At 42.5% G+C, this 17611-nt stretch overlaps 2 protein-coding genes across 2 annotated transcripts in view; both read left to right on the top strand.

Annotated features, from left to right (window-relative positions):
• The window catches only part of col6a3 (collagen, type VI, alpha 3), a 43946-nt gene that overhangs the window by 1052 nt on the left and 25283 nt on the right, over positions 1-17611 (top strand). The window contains 7 exon segments of the mRNA XM_057026909.1: positions 8744-8855; positions 11514-12110; positions 13104-13709; positions 14141-14761; positions 14838-15425; positions 15947-16522; positions 17000-17599. Coding sequence (XP_056882889.1) covers positions 8774-8855; positions 11514-12110; positions 13104-13709; positions 14141-14761; positions 14838-15425; positions 15947-16522; positions 17000-17599 — 3670 coding nt within the window. The 5' untranslated portion in view covers positions 8744-8773.
• LOC130522473 (collagen alpha-3(VI) chain-like) lies at positions 8863-11504 on the top strand. Its single transcript, XM_057026895.1, has one exon. It carries the CDS (start codon positions 9669-9671, stop codon positions 10116-10118), a length of 450 nt encoding a protein of 149 aa, XP_056882875.1. The 5' UTR covers positions 8863-9668; the 3' UTR covers positions 10119-11504.

The following is a 17611-nucleotide window of genomic DNA, read 5'->3' as shown; positions in this document are numbered from 1 at the left end:
GTGTTTTCCACACTTGTCACTTAATGAGCCCACACTTGTGAGTGGAGCACTGCTGGTGGTGGTGGTGGTGGGGGGGGGGGGGGGTTTACTGGTCCAGGTGTGGGCTGTTAACCTTCTTCACAAGCCCGACCGGAGCCGCCAGAGGACCATCATCATTGGGGGTTTCTGAGGGACCAAGAAGGTCTCCCTCTACGTCACCACTTTCAGTGACTTTTTGTCACAAACGTGTTTCCATGACTTCCACTGTTTGCCTGTACTGGTTGCTAGGATACAGGGAGCAAGGGCCAGGGTATAGCCTGAAGGTGGGAGGAGAGCTGCGAGTTCATTGGTTCAAATCTGCTCGCAGATTATTTGACTGAAGTGAAGATTTAGCACCTAGATTACAGCGGTACAGCGTTCTCCACTTTGGTGCTATTAAAAGTCTTTTTTTACTCAGACATTTTTAAATAACAAAGGCTTTTTAGGCACAAACTGTAAATCATTTTACTTTACGACTTCTTTCCAACTTTTAGTCTTGTGTTTTTTGTGCTCATGATGCGTCGCAGATGTTTGGAAGGTTGGAGCATTTTTCCAAAAGGTCTCAGTGAACTACTGTTTCTGTCTTAGAAGGAAGCCAAATTACACCGAAAAATAATTCCATCCATTAATATACATCAGTTAGGATCTTCAAATATGCTAATCGTCCTGTGTGCATGTACAGATTACAAATCAGGATTATTAACCCCCCCCCCCATCTTCTTAAAACTCTATAATTTTGACATAAAACTACTGTATATTCCCTCACTGGTTCTAATCATTTCTGGACAGTCATCCTGAGGCATAAATGCTTTGAGTCTGGCCATGTGTGCTCACACACACACACACACACACACACACACACCCTTCATGTTCTCAGCTGTACCACACATGTCACCGCTGTTGCAGCTAAACAAGCCTGATGCACGAACATACGTGACGGCTCACATCCTGTGAACACTTGGAATTTGTACACAGATGTGATGTGAATAAGCAAAGACGTGAAAATGGTTAGTTACAGTTCCTGTTAATGAAGTTTAAAGTGTACTGGTTTTGATGTTTGTGGGTTCTGACTTAAAGGATGTACACAATTTCAAAATAAAGTGGATGATTTTGCCCTTTAACCATCTTTTTTCCAAAGTAAAATATGATTTTAATTATTATTTTTTAAAAAGAGAAAAATTAAATAAGGAGATTTTAACTTTTGTGCCATAATTTACCGGATTATTTCGTTTTATGGCCACACGGGGGCGATAGAGACACATAAATAACATTGCTTACGTTCGCAAAGCGAGTGTATTTCTTCTTCAAGGGCTTTTACTGTCCTGTGACTGTTGCTGTGTGGTCTTACCTCTAAATGTGTGTGTGTGTGTGTGTGTGGTCCATCTGCAAACATGCTCATGGGCACTCTGGCAGTGCCTCCCTATGTTAGCTAATGCTGACACTGTTAGCTATAAATCGTGCGGTGGACTGCAGCAGTGAACAGATCGTGGTCGCTCTCGCAGCGTAACAAAGCTGATAGCAACAGCGAGAGAAGATGTTAGATTTAGATTTAGAAGATGTTAGAATAATCTTAAGTGAAAGTGTGATTGCGGGTGATGTGATCTCAACAATCTACGATGATTACGGAGAGAAATCGAGTCTTGCTAGAGGCCTTCAGAGAGCAGTCATGGACTGGAACCCAGAACCTCCGTCCCAGTTCTGGTCCTGTTGTAGTGAAGGGTAAAAGAAACGTTTCCACGTTAATTTTTTGTTCCCAGTTTCCAGACTAAGTTTCCATGTTAATGTTTTCCTTCCTTACGGTTGCAATGTTCGCCTTCTTTGTTTGTTCATGGCCTGAAAGTGGGGGTTTCCAAAAAGTGGGAATGGCTAAAGGATATTGTCTGTTTAAAAAAAACATGGGAAAGTATAAGAATACTAAAAAGTACATAGCACATGGACAGGCAGTAACTGAATTAATACAAGCTATGCAGCTTCCTACCTCATTATCCATAGTTAAATGCGCAGCGGGGGCTATGGCAGGGTTTCCGAGGACATTTTGTTCTGCCACTGTCTTTACTGCCCATTGCCATTAAGAAAATGCATGAACCTGATCATTGCTCCAGGGCTCAGGTTATCAGGAAACTACAGGCAGTTTGGTGGTCCCCATACATGACTCCCAGGATTGACAGGGAGCTCTCATTTTGTCCCCATTGTCCGAAGTATAACGTTCGGAAGATGTTCACTCAGCCATTAGCTCACATTCCCATGCCAGATGGTCCTTTCCGACACCTGGTCATGGATTATGTGGACATGATTGATCGCATACAAGGAAAAAGATACATGCTTGTTGTTGTTTGCAGATTTAGTAGGTGGAATGAGGCATGTCCCACTTCTAAGGCGGACCACAAGGCCGCAGCAAAATTTCTCTGCAAAGAAGTGTTTCCCAGGTTTGGCATGCCAGATACTATATCATCTGATAATGGTCCACATTTTGTTTCACAAGTAATACAGGAAATGTTCAAGATTTTGGGGATCAAACAGAAGTATGGGTGTGTTTATCACCCAGTCTCAGATTTCTGTTGAACGGGCTAATGGTGTCTTGAAGACTAAAATAGCTAAGATCATGGCTGACTGTAATGGTAAGCTGACATGGGTAGATGCACTGCCCATTGCTTTGATGGCAATGCGTTCTCAAACTAACCGACTAACCCATCTAACGCCTCATGAGATACATACAGGTCGACCCATGCCTCTCCCACAAACCAGAGGTCCTGTGGAGGGACCAGCCATTGCACAACTGGAGCGAGAACTGGGTGACTATCTAGGTGCATTGACTCAAATCCACAGACTTGTGTTTCAACAGGTGAAAGAAGCCCACGGCAAGGACGAGACGCACATCCCCGTTGACGTTCGTGACGTCCAAGTGGGGGACTCCGTATTCATACAAGTATTTAGGCGTCAGTGGAACGAACCCCGTAGGGAGGGACCCTTTAAGGTTGTGCTCACTACCCCCACTGCCCTAAAAGTTGAAGGTAAGCCCTTCTGGTTCCATAAGAACCATTGTACCCGCCACAGACCTCCTGACCCTCCTGGACACTATCCAGGCCCATCGGAGTCTGAGCATGCTGACAGGGAGACGTATGGTCACCCTCTGGCCACCCTCTGTCCGAGATCCTCCTCCTCCTCCTCCACAAGCTCACAGTCGCTCTCCTCACATGGAGAAAGGAGATCTGCTCGGTTGGCGGCCCGCCGGCTTCGACGATCACAGTCCACTGACTCGGAGTATCTTGATACTCCCACTCCGTCTCCTGGGTCTGATGAGCCTCCTGTTGATACGGGTGATTCAACAGACGCAACACAGCCTGCGGACGGCCCACACACAACTGACGCTGACCATCAGCAACACGGTTCTGATGGTGATGGGTCGCAAGACGACACACTGGGCACATCGGGCTCGCCTAGCCCACAGGCATTCACTTACCCGCCAACGCCGGGGAGGGGCTGGCTTGTCTCTGATTCCGATTAATTGCATGATGATGTTAACCCTTTGCGGATTAACAACGGGGGAAGTCTTGATGTCAACTAACTTAAACCTGAACACACAGCATACAATGCTAGACACGTGTGCCCTGGCAATGATCACGTTAGCAACTCACAAGGGGATAGTGGATAGAAATAATGGAGAAATCAAACATATAATGCATGTCAAAGCAGACACTTATGATTTTGTACTAACAGAAGAAATAGTGGGAACCGAGTCAATGGGTAAGCATTGGCTGGGATATCCCCAAAGCACGGACTGTCGTGGGGAAGGGACGGTGATCATTCAAGTAAGATGCGCTAAGACAGGGTGTCAGAATGAGCAAACAGGACAAAGCATGACAGTGAAGGAAGCTGAAATTAAAGTAAAATTGCTAAATACAAGGCGGAAGAGAGATCTAAATAAATTAAGAACGTCACAATGGGATACAAACATGCACACGGGTGCCAGTGGCAGTCTGACAGAAGTTCTGAACGAAATGACAAGGGTACGTGATGAGCATGTAAGAAATTCTAATTGGAACACCCAAATTAAGAGTTTTTGGGATTGGCTGGGAAAGTTGGGATGGTTAAAATATCTAATATTGGCCGGGATGGTACTGGGAGGAATAGTGCTGGTGGTGTTGCTGGTGGTCTGCTGCATCATCCCATTGCTCCGCACCCTAGTATCACGCGTTTTAGTTAGTATAACAGGACAGTATCCTGTAGTACAAGTGCAAATTGATCCAGAACCTTTTGAGCTCACAGGAATACGGGAATAGTAGGAAAAGAAATAGGAATACAATGATCGCCGCCCACTCCCTACAAGACTGGCTCGACAATTGGACCACGCCCGCCACACAGCCCTCACCCTTCAGGGCAAATTGAGTCGACTGCAGGGTGCTTACGACCGAGTCCGAGAAGCTATGACACAACTACGTCAAGCCAACACTGTCCTCACAAGCTTCTGCCACTCTAGATTGCAACAACAAAGCACCGCAGTGTTTGGACTGGAAGCTCATCTACGAAGGGGGGTGGGGGGAAATCCCCTACGAACACCCCATAGCTCCCAACCAAGGGATCAGCAAGGCATGAGGTTTGATTGAATTGATGTGTTAAAAGATGCCGTGTTTGAATTGATGGATATGCTGAAAAATACGGTGTCTGAATGATGACGACTCTTGATGATGTTTATGGCTAATGTTTATGGTTCTGGAAAAACAGATAAGGTAGTAATTGAGTGATAGGGCTTGGTCCGCCGTGATAACAGGTAGATAAGTATAGTGCTAATAGAATGGGAGCATAAGCCCCTGGTTTGAAATGTTTCGCTTGTAATGACATGGGCATGATGAGAAATCAATGAGGGTATCTACCTGTACCAGCAAGCCGGTCTCAAGGACAAGTAGCTGGAGAAAACAAAGCTGAAAATTCTAAAAAAAAAAAAAAGGTCTTAAGAGGAGTACTCCTCATAAGTGTACCAGGAGAGTGCTCCTTGAACCAAAAACAAACTAAGTGTAACTGGCTGTGTAAACAGAACAGACTGGGTTTGTGGGTGTATGCTGATATAATCATGAGTATATCCGACCTGCATATTCCTGTGTGAACTACATATAACCTTATACTCATGTGTGAGCTGTATGTAACCTTGTAATGTGACGCTACCCTTGCCACCTGGTTGGGGTTTTACCTCTCACTGCTCATGGGAGGATGTTTCCCTGGCCATGTCTGCCTGTAGGGGTGTAGCTAGGAGCCCAGCAGTAACGATCACCGGACCATCAGGATGGGCAAGTCCCAGGATGGGTTTCAGGTGGAATTATCCAACTGCCCTTCCAGTTGGTGTTTCACCTTGTGGTGATCCTTACTGAGGGATGGTTAGGTCAAGTATTACATTGGTGTGATTACACATATATACCTCACTTATTGGTGTGTTTTCTCTGTGCACAAGTTTGTTGAAACATGTTTTGCTTTTGTTTGAGTGGTCCTTTCCAGGACCACAAGGGGGAAATGTAGTGAAGGGTAAAAGGAAAGTTTCCATGTTAATGTTTTGTTCCCAGTTTCCAGACTAAGTTTCCATGTTAATGTTTTCCTTCCTTACGGTTGCAATGTTCGCCTTCGTGCTTATAGGCCTGATTGTGATGATAACCAAGAGGTCTTTGTTTGTTCATGGCCTGAAAGTGGGGGTTTCCAAGAAGTGGGAATGGCTAAAGGATATTGTCTGTTTAAAAAAACATGGGAAAGTACACCTAACCTCTGATAAGAATACTAAAAAGTACATAATGGTGGAAAACGGGGAAAAATGGCTAAATAGAAGGAGGAGCCCGGGGAGGAGTAAACCCAGGCTCCAAATTGTATAAAAGCTGGAGATTTCTTGCTAGATTTCAGACTTAGCCCGGGCTACTTCTCATGCATGGTGAATTGTGAATCGACAATAAACCATCATCGGACCGTAAACCAGCTGACCCTGACTCATTATTCGACTTCGTCGTGGCAACTCTGCTTCAACCCATTGGCACTGACATAGGCATTCTGACTTAGGAAAAGTGTAAGTTTATTAAGTAATCAGACAGAGAGGAAAAGCCACAACACTGTCTGTCTGACCTTTCCCTGACTTTTACCTTAAAAGTGCCAGAATGTGTCCTTAAATAACTCTTTCAAATGTGTAAACACTTGTTTAATGTTGAGTTTATACTGAGCTTGATTTCAGTCCTTTATTGGTGGAGACAATCACTCTGGGTTGTGATGCGTGCTGCAGCCTGTCGGTTAGATGTGCAGGTCGGAGAGGCGGCTCAGACTGGGAATGTGTCAGGATTTATCGGCACATTTCAAATGTCACTGCTCCATAATTGATGCCAGTATGTGTCTTTGAAATGTGATTATGATTAAAACATGTTCTATGGAAAATCAGAACGCATCTTTTGATGTTATACCCACATTCTCCACAGGAGGGAAGTAATGTGGCCAAAGTCAGATCCCGTTTTTAACATTTTAAAAATAGACGGCGGTCATATGTGAATATTACTAAACTCCTCGGAGACGGACTGAGCAGAAAGTTGAGCCAAACTCTTTCATATTTACATTACACGCTGAGTGCGATGATGGCGGCTTTTTATCACCTCGATTCCACTCAAACAGACTAAATTTCCTTTACTGTAAAAGCATCCCATGGGCCACTTTATTCAAACACGAACCTTCCTCCTTTTTCTGCTGAATAAATGCTGCTGCGTCTCTCAGCTCATAATCCCGACGCAACGTTCCATCGTTACTTCCTGAAACGTGTCCGTGCCCGTATGACACTGGCCTACACATCAGAACAATTCAGAATCGGATGAGACGCAAGCTAATCAGTTATTTTTAGCTCATTTGACACCAAAAGTACATAAAGTGACGAAAGGGGACCTGATAAGTCTTCCACAGATAAATTTAGGGTGAGCTCAGCAAAACTGCTTTTATAGTGATTTAGTATACAGTGATCCCTCGCTATATCGCGTTTCATCTTTCACGGCTTCGCTGCTTCACGGATTTTTTTTGCGAGTCGTTCATTGCAGTTCTCAAATATAATCGAAGGTGGCATATCCGTTTATAAAAATCTTCTTGCTCAGAAAAAGAAAGAGCAACAACAACTACCCATAACAATGTTCTTCTCTCGGAGAAAGACTCCTGCGCCTTCAGTAGAAACAGACGCTCCAGCGGAGCGGAGTCAGGACGAAGAGGCACAGCTGGGACTGGGAAATACGCCAGTGACAATGTTTCCAACCTTGTATTACTAGATTAAAATTATTGTTTTAAACAAATTTTGGGCTTTAAAACAGGTTTTGATTTTTGGTTTCATTCTATAGTTCAGTATTGCATTGTAAAATAATAAAAAAAATGAAGCTGACTACTTCACGGATTTCACTTTTCGCGTGTTATTTTTGGAACTCAACTCCCGCGATAAACGAGGGATCACTGTATAGTATATAGCATATAGTGATTTAGTATATAGTGATATAGTATTTCCTGTATCATGACAGTAATAAGCCATTTGGGACTGTTTTCATTTCCTGTGACAGTTTTAATCACACACATACACGCACGCACGCACACACACACACACACACACTAAAGAATACCTCACTTCCTGCTTCTGTCAGACAGCATCAGTGGTTGCAGGTACATTATGTGCTGGTTTGAACAGGTGGTTCTGATCAACGTGTAGGATTCCTTTTCACAACACATCCCGCAGAACTTGATAGTTTAGCTCTGTAAGAAATTTATCCCTCTGTTTATCCCTCTGCATTGTTTCAGAATGATGCCCGTCAGCTGTTAATTCACCATTACTGAATTATTATTTGGGAACTGTTTTCTCACACAAAATAAACTGCATCCAGCATAAAAGCCAAAATATAAATCTTCTGTCTAATCACAGATTGGACTGTTGCAAAACCGCACTGTTTAAAAGTGCCGATCTGCACTTAAAGTAGTTTTGAGTTTATTTTAATCTCAGCAATCTGGACCAGAACTCTTGAAGTATGGGAGTAATGGACCAAATGAATGAACAAACCAAGCGTTTTCCATCTTCAATTATATCTCCCAGATATTCTTTTCTTTTTCCTTCTTTTTTGCACATGTCATCTGGAGCTCATTATGTTTTTTGTAAGTCCGTAAAGCCCCTTTGCCACATGCACGGCCGTCCTGGTTTTAGGAGGATATTTATCCAGAGCTGCATGTGTGAACTCCTGTTTGCACGTTTGCCTGGATGAAGACAGCAGAACAGGCTGCATGTGTGAAGTGTTTGAGGACGTTGGAAGCTTCATCCTTCAACCTTCCTCCCGCCTTCACACAGTCCCTCCTGTAGGTACTTGGACGCGTAACGTTTCCACTTTAATATGAAAATTGTTCCTCCTATTGTGAAGCGGCTGGAAAGCTTCAACAGCAATGAGCAGAACCAGTCATGAAGTCTGCTTTTCTTTCCTCTGTGCAGTGTGTCAAAGATCAATTGTTGCTCTTTAGTGCCAGTGAAACAGTTACGCTAGGTTTCATCTACAGGCTCCGCGCAGCAAAGAGACTAAAAGTGAACAAAACCCCAAATAAGCGATATTCCACCAAGCCAAAACATTCCAGAAATACAAACTGGATGTTGAAAGAGCAGAGGCATAGCTGCAGGATGTTTATTCAAATATTTCCTGAAGGCAAACCTTTGCTTTGAGAGGCTGTTGATGTGCTTCTTTATGTTCCTCTCATCATTCAGGTGTCCCCTTTTCCGTGTTGGTGATAGAAGATGGGGCCTCGGCTGCTGCCGCTGTGCGCCCTTCTGGGCGTCCTCTTTTCAGCGTTTATCCACAATCTTGATGCGCAGGACTGTAAGTTGATCTAAAGCTCTTTTTTACATGATCAGCCAGCTTGAGTATTTTTGAATCTCCTTAAATTCAGTCACGCTCAAGTGTGTTATTCATAATTTTAGTCTAATAAAATGAATAAAGACATAAAACATTAGGATTAAGGAAACTTTTAAATAGATACACACACAACAAATGTAATTTGAATGTTGTTCAGATGACATTGGTTTGAAAAAGACTCAATAGAAATTAAAGTGAATCCAAAAAAAGTAACCCAAATAGTACATAAAGATGGACACTACAAGAGCGCCAACATGCTCCTGGCATTGTGCTGTAGATCTTAAATTCCTCTCCCTCAATGAGTGAAATTATAGACACATGTAAGTCACCTTGCTCGTTTTTGAAATATGAAATATATAAAATATAAAAATTGTCTGAACAGAATCAGTCACTTGATGCCATGGAGGTAAAATAAGGGAACCGGGCTCTGCAGACAATTGTGGACTGTCCATCTTTATTGTGTATCCACCTTAAAATGTCATATTAATAAGTTGTGTTCAGCATCATGAATTTTAAACAAACAATCTCAGTGGAACCAAACATCTTTTTCTGGTGTTCACTTCTTTTGAAGATTGTGCACAAGGTTTGGCTGCAGATATATACCTTCTAGTGGATTCATCCTGGAGTATTGGAGAGGAGAACTTTAAGCATGTCAGACAATTTCTGTTCAGTTTGACGCAAGCACTGCACCACGCCGGAGGGGATGGGTTCAAATTCGCAATAGTGCAGTACAATAACAAACCGCACACTGAGTTCCAGCTCAACAGCTACCCAACCATGGTGGGGGTCCTAGGGCACATCGAGGCAATGCCGTACTGGGGTGGGGGCACCCGGACCGGTTTGGGCCTGGATTTCCTGACTCGTGTGCACTTGAATACTGGTTCGGGCAGCCGGGCTGTCGAAGGAGCCGTGCAGGTGGTGGTGGTGCTAACAGACGGGCGCTCCCAGGATGATGTGGCCATGCCAGCGCAGGTGCTGCGACTCGCAGGCGTGGAGATTTTCGCGGTGGGAGTTCAGGACGCGGTGGACTCTGAGCTCAGGGAGATGGCTAGCCAGCCCTATGACACCCATATGTTCAGTGTAGACTCTTTCCTGGCGTTGCGGGACATAATCCAGGATTTAGTAGTGGGGATATGTGGGGCTGTGACCCAATCAGGGGGCGCTCCTCTGGCAATCAAGGCCCATGTGTCGCAAAGAGGGACAGGTAATGAAATGCGAACAGTGTGACTATCATACTAATGCGCATACGTGTGGCGGAGGAAGTTGCTGCGTGACTAGAAGTTGATCATTAACACAATCAACTACATCTTTTCATTGTCCAACTGCCAAATTAACATCACTTGACTTTATTTCCTGCTTGACAGTTTCAAAATGAGGCCTGCATGTGATTGACACCCTTACAGCATCTTAGGTCACAAACCAGACGTATGGATGTTTCTGCCAGGTCGGAGCAAATATGGCGATTGTGGAATGAACAATGTCCTCCATGCAAAAGTTTCAAAATGTGTTGTCATTCAGCACTCAACATAACAAATGACAGAATTAAATCTTTAGAGCGATGCCTCCATAACAGAATCCCAGGAAGATCTTCTCGATGGCTTCTTTGAAAAGAAATCTCACCCTAATATCAAACATTGATATTAACATAGCTAACCATGCACAACTGCTTATGAGCCTTGCACTTTGTATGTATGTCTTTCTTCATTAGTCATATAATCTTTATGTGTTAAACATCTGAAGTATTGTGTATTTTGAAACAGTGATGAGGCTGTTTGGTCTCGGTCTTGACCTGCCATGAGAAAGTACGTTGAGAATTTTTTCACAAATTGGCATTTCATTATTTTGATGATCATCATGATCATCCAATGAGCCATGTTTCCAACATAGAAACGACCTTCGGGTGGACGATTCTGACCCACCTGAAAATATTCTCACGTGCTGCAAACATGTAGGCACCAAGGACGAGCTGGCAGATCATGACTGGTCACTTTATCTGAGGTCCATAACAAGAGCCTGCATGGAAAGGCTGAACTCAGTGGAGATTCTTATGATACAGTCCTGCAACAACATTCATCTTTTTTGTCTTAGTCTGCAACAGATCATCTAGACTTTTGTAACATTTTTCTATATTCTTTTAGTGCTAATAAATTGGAATAAATGAGTCATCATAAAGATGACAGTACTGTGGAACTCTAAATAATGGTCACTGACTTTGCAACCTGTTGCAGATCATGACCAAAGGTATAATATAACTATTATTATTAACTATATTAACTATAGTTGAAGGTCAAAGTTTTGACCCGTCCTCAGTGTCAAAACAAAAACCACACTCGTAAAAAGGTGTCTAATTGTTGAGTGGCCTTAGTAAAAGTATAACGCAACTCAAAGATTTTATGCAGATAATATTCTATCCCAGCCAAACTTCCCCATGATACGTGAACAGAATCTCACTGGTTCTGCCTACATGCAGCATGATGTGTTTTGCAATGTTGTTGATTTGGTCACTTTGAATGTAACCTGACACGTGCAGTGATATGCTAGCACGAGTTCTTGTCTATGTCTCACTGTGTTAACACTTTCACAAGTTCCATTTTGTTGTGTTCTCTCTTTCTCTCATTCAAGCACCAGATTCCGCTGACCTTGTACTCTTAATTGATGGATCACAGAACGTTGGAGAAGCCAACTTCCCCTTTGTGCGTGATTTGCTTTTGAAAATCATTGATCCCCTTGATGTAAGCAGCGATGCTGTTCGAGTGGCCTTGGCCTTTTACACCAGAGACCTACAGATAAAGTTCTATCTAAATAGCTATGACAACAAAGCAGCGGTCCTGGATGCTGTGAGGGGTCTAACCTACCCAGGGGGAGATGAATCGAACCTTGGGGCTGCCTTGGAGGATGTGGTCAAGAACCTCTTGAGTGAAAGAACTGGCGGCAGGGCAGAAGATGGCACGCCCCAGATGGTGGTGGTGATCACTGCTGGTTCATCTGATGATGATACGGAGGCTGGTGACCAGGCTCTTAAGCGTGCCAGTATTGTCACATTCGGTGTGGCGATTGGTGACGCTGCTGCTGTAGATCTGGAAACGGTTGCTACGGATAAATCTTTTGTCCTGTCAGCCCCTGATTTCAGAACAGTGGGAAGTGTTCATGACCAGCTGCTCCAATATGTTTTGGGGTTGATCCAACGCACCATAATAATTCAGAATGAGTTCAGAGAAGGTATGTAATTTTTCTGTAAATATTGGTGCGACAACTTTGGCTATGAAATGGTTCATAAATGTTTTATAAAGCCAAAGGTAAAATACTCTTGGTACAAAATCAAAATGACTTACTTTCAACAGAGGTTAAAAGAAAAGCAAAAGAAAGATACTTGGTTGATTATTCCAACTGGTCCACCATCATCCCTTCTGTTTGAGCGATTGGTTAAATTAGCAGTTAGCAAATAACAGATTCATGCCCTTATTAGACTTGAAACCATGCACTAAAGAAGCTCTAATAATATTGTTTCTGTCTATTATGTATTACCTGTGACATGACTAACCATATTGAAGGGTATCTGCAATGAAACAGGATCCTAACACCTTGAATGGGCAGAGTTAATGCTAGCCGAGAGGAACCACGTAGTGGGAAAACGGGCCAGTCTTAGAAATTCTAAAAAAAAATGATTATAGTAACTCAATAAATGACAGATATTTTAGTTCTATACTGAATCAAGAAAAAGAAATCTACTTGTGCATTCTGCGACAGTCTCTTCTCACAGAAGTAAATGATTTAGCATTACATTTTGAATGACTACATATTTTTAAGTATTACCATACTTCCATTCATATTTTACCAATAATCTAAGTCATTTATTCTAAGGAAGGCACACTGAACGCTAATCTTAATCAATATGTAACCCATTTTCAGCACGACCAACACCAATTCTTACCATCCAAACTCAAAGTTGATTTGAAAAGGTAGTTGACAAAAAAATGGAGTGAGTTCATTTACTTTGGTTTTGGGACCATCGCAGCATGTATAGTGCATTTTTTCAGCATATCATGTAATCCATTAATAAGCAAAGATCTTAAAAGTTAGGTTTTATAAAAAATAATGTTTACCTTGTGAGAATAATTTTAAAAAGACAAAAAGACAAAACATTAAATAATTAATTGTAGAAGAATGGGCTTTTAACAAAAACATTAATATGCCATTTTTTCCCCTTTTCAGTCAAAACTGTAGAAAAAAGAGACATCATTTTCCTTATTGACAGCACAATGGGATCCCAGGGAATCAACTCTGTGCGAGAGTTCCTCAAGATTATTGTCGAAACCATGCCAATTGGTCCAAATGGAGTTCAAATCGGTGTGGCCCAGTTCAGCAATGTCGCTCGAGTAGAGATGGATCTCAACACACATGCAACCAGGGAAGCACTCGCTGCTGCTTTGAGTGGTATCAGACCCAGACCTGGACAGACAGTCAACATTGGTGCAGCTTTGGACTTTGTGCGGGAAAATATGTTCCAAGCCGAGAAAGGCAGTCGTATTGGAACTGGAGTGCCTCAATTTCTGGTTTTGTTGACCAGTAAAAAGTCCAGTGACAGTGTGGTCCAACCTGCTTTTGAACTTAAGCGCAAGGGTATAATGACAATAGCTGCAGGCGCCAAGTCCGCGAGTGAAGAGGACCTCAGGCAGATTGCCTTTGCTGAGGATGCCATGTACGTTTTGAGGGACATTCGTGTTTTGAGTCGCCCTGCAGCCCAACAGCCTAAGGCAATTATTGATGTCTTGTCAACACTGGCTGGGATAATTGTGACAGAGATACCAACAGAACCAGGTAGGTTCTTCACTTTTATGCAATAAATTGTCAGTGGTAGTCAACAAAATAACTGGATGCACAAATGGTGCACAAATCCACCCTTACATCCATCTTCTTATCTCTTACTTAACTGCTCCATCTGCCTTTTTCTGACATTCGTTTAATTTCCTATACATTGGAAAACAATTTGGTTGAAGCCTTTGAGTGGAAAGCAGCACTCCACACACCAGCAGGTAACAATTAATGTGCTCTCGATTTGAATAAACTAAAGAGGGCTTTCTGGGGAAGTGATGTAGCTCAAGCTTTCCACAAAAATTTTAGGAAAAATGAAACAGCAAAAAATCCAATTTCAACATGAAAGGCAGATGAATTTTAAGAAATTAAAACAATAAATACTGTACTTGGGCATTGTATTGTAAAAATGTGTTTTTCTTGTGCTTCTCTCTCAGTGGTGGAGATAACCACAGTGCAGACACAAAGAGTGATCAGAGACATTGTCTTCTTGGTGGATGGATCTGACTACATTGGCAGCAGTAATTTTCCCTATGTGAGAGACTTTCTCATCAATGTGGTCAACCAAGTGGATGTAGGTCCGGACCGTGTCCAGTTTGGTTTGATGCAGTTTGCAGAGCAGCCTAAAATAGAGTTTTATCTGAATACCTCCAACAACAGAGAGGATATTGTAAATAGAATTTCTCAACTCAGGCTTGTGGGAGGCTCAGTTTTAAATACAGCTGCTGCCATGCAGTATGCCCTCCAGACCATGTTCAAGTCACCAGTTGGTTCACGCATACAGCAGGGAATCCAACAGCTATTGGTTTTGGTCACAGGTGGTCCAGCCCAGGATAATGTTATCGACATGGCTAATGAATTGGCCAAAGCTGGAATTGTGACTTTCACCGTCAGCTCTGGTCAAGCAGATGCAGAAACCCTAAAAACTGTTGCCTTTACTTCAAAGCTTGCTTACCACGATCCTCGTTTCTCAAACATACCAGCAAAAGCGGAAGAAATCATGCCATTGTTAATACGGGTGGTTGGCAACGTAGAAGCACCAGTGCCAGACTCTACTCGTGAGTATTATTTCTCTCTTAGTAATCATGAAATACCTGTCACGTGATGATGTGAAAATCGTACTCTTCCCTACAGCATCTGGAGTTGAAAGGGATGTTGCCTTCCTCATTGATGGCACAGACAATGTTCGGGCAGATTTCCGTTACATCAAGGACTTTATCATTAAAGTAATTAACCCTCTGGACATTGGAATAGACAAGGTGCGGATTGGAGTGGTACAGCAGAGTGAACGACCACATGCAAACTTCTACCTTAACACCTATCAAACCAAAGATGACGTTTTGCAAGCTGTCCGTAACATGGCACTGGTTGGTGGACGCGGCCTGAACACGGGAGCTTCTCTGAAATTCATTAAGGACACCATCTTCTCCAAAAGGTTTGGTAGCCGGGCTGATGAGCTGGTCCCCCAGTTTCTGATCGTTTTGAGCGGTGGCAGATCCAGGGACAATGTGAAAGAACCCGCTGGAGTGTTGAAGACTGGGGGAGTCCTGCCGTTTGGTGTTGGCGTTAAGGATGCAGACCCAAAACAGATTGAAGCCATTTCTCACAACCCTTCATTTGCCTTCACTGTTAAAGAGTTCAGTGAGCTTAATACTATACCACAAAAGCTCAATAACTATGTGAGTCTCCCAAGGGAGCAGCTGAACATAGTTCTTCAACAAGGTAAGCTTGTCTTTATGGTGTGAGTTTCAATTGCAACTTGTAATTTGAAAGGTCAAGAAAGCGTGTATTTAAAGAGCTTATGAATGTAACAGTGGGGCCTTGGAGTTGGGAATGGAGAGTTTGCTTTCACACCTGATTTCAATCATAATGTCACAATTTCTTCCTTAAATGTTCTCAAACCAATCGCAACTTCTGGTAACACTGAATAAATCAAAAAGGGGACTGTGAATATCACAACTATTAATAACATAATCGCAAAGAACTGCACCAATTATTTACATAATATAAAATGTATATATCTGTTATACCTCTTCTTCATTATCCACTTAATGAGAAGCCATCCATTCTTTGAAACTTATTTTACAGGAAAAATATTTCTTATTGCCTTGATTACTAATCGTTCTTTCCGTGGTTTATTTGTTTGACTTCACTGTCATTGGCAAGTCATGACTGCACAAATATCCTAAACCACAGTTCCTTAATTTGCATTATATCTATCCATGTATATCCTTGTAACACAGGGAGCAACAAGAGGGATATAGTCTTTCTCCTTGATGGGTCAGATGAGTCCAGAAATGGGCTACCTGCTATTCGAGAGTTCATCAAACGAATGGCAAAAGAGCTGGATACTAATGATGATGTGGTGCGAATGGCTGTCGTGCAGTACAGTGAAGATGTGGCGGTCTCCTTCAATCTTAAATCTCATAAATCCAAGAAGGCTCTCCTCTATGCTATAAGAAATCTTCACCATATAGGAGGAAAAAATCGAAAGACTGGGGCTGCCCTACAGTTTGTGCTTGACCGTGTTTTCACAACTTTGTCTGGAAGTAGACATCTGGAGGGTGTGCCTCAGATTCTGTTTTTACTGACAGTTGGAAAATCCCATGATGATGTTTCCAAAGCTACATTGAGTCTTAGACAATTTGGTGTTCAGTCTTTTGCAATTGGATTGAAAAAAGCTAAACTGAAGGAGCTGCAAAAAATTGCCTCCTCCTCCAGTTTTTTGTACAACCTGCCTGTCTTTGGGGAACTTTTGTCCATTCAACCAAAGTTAGCTTCATTTGTTCGGCAGAGAACTGAGCATCCTGGTATTGTAGGTAAGACATATCAATGATTAGATGGCAAACTCTCCTGCTGTTTTACCACACTAATTCCTTCCTAGTTTGAAATGCATTGAAACATCATTCAATAAGTTTCATGCTCCTCAAACTGGTGCCACATCAGTGATCCTTCACAGTTCTGCTCTCTTGTCCAGATTCTTGAGTTTTCTTTCTTAAGTGACACACATCTGCCATGTCTTGTCTTATGCTCTTCTTTGAGCCAATGATAGTCATATCATTAGTGGAAGAGAATGCTGAAAACTTTTAGCTTTCAGAGCTCACCATCTTTCATTTGTGAAAGAGGAGTGTCTTTCTTATCTTGTATTTTTCTGTTTTTAAATGTTCTGGTGTCTAGCACGTTTGTAAATATTACACTAACTTGCACTTCAGATGCTTCACCAACTTGTGTGTAATAACTGGACCACCACACATTATAGCTTATTGTTCAACAAAATGTCATTCTTTTTTTCCTAGTTGAATTAGAGTCCCAACAGAGTGACATAGTGTTTCTACTGGATGGATCAGAAGACACAAGGAATGACTTCCCAGCAATGAAAGCTTTGGTTGAAAGCATTGTAGATGGCCTCAATATTGGTGATGACAGAGTTCGTGTTTCTGTGGTCCAGTACAGCAGAGATCCACAGACACATTTCAATTTGAACTCCTACACAACAAAGCAGGATGTTCTTGCTGTTGTCCAGCAGTTGAACCATAAAGGGGGGAGGCCGCTGAACACAGGGGCTGCACTCAATTATGTGAGAAATTCTGCTTTTGCTGATTCTTCTGGAAGTCGTCAACAAGATGGGGTCCCTCAAATATTGATTCTTTTAAGTGGTGGAAGATCTCATGATGATGTTGCAAGTGCAGCAGCTGCTTTGAAAGAGGCCAGAGTTATTCCATTCTGTGCAGGAACAACAAATGCAGATATACTTGAACAGCAAATGATTGCATTTGACCCTTCATACACTTTCACTGGGCTTGGAGTTGATGATACTGGGAGCATTGCTCAAAAAGTGTTAACATTTGTCAAAAGGGTACCCCGACAGCCAAGGTTAACAACACAGGAGACCTATGGTAAGAATATCT

This window comes from Takifugu flavidus, chromosome 1 (assembly GCF_003711565.1).
Source record: "Takifugu flavidus isolate HTHZ2018 chromosome 1, ASM371156v2, whole genome shotgun sequence".
Lineage (NCBI taxonomy): Eukaryota > Metazoa > Chordata > Actinopteri > Tetraodontiformes > Tetraodontidae > Takifugu > Takifugu flavidus.
The sequence above is the reverse complement of the archived record's forward strand: the minus strand, read 5'-3'. Positions and strand labels throughout refer to the sequence as shown.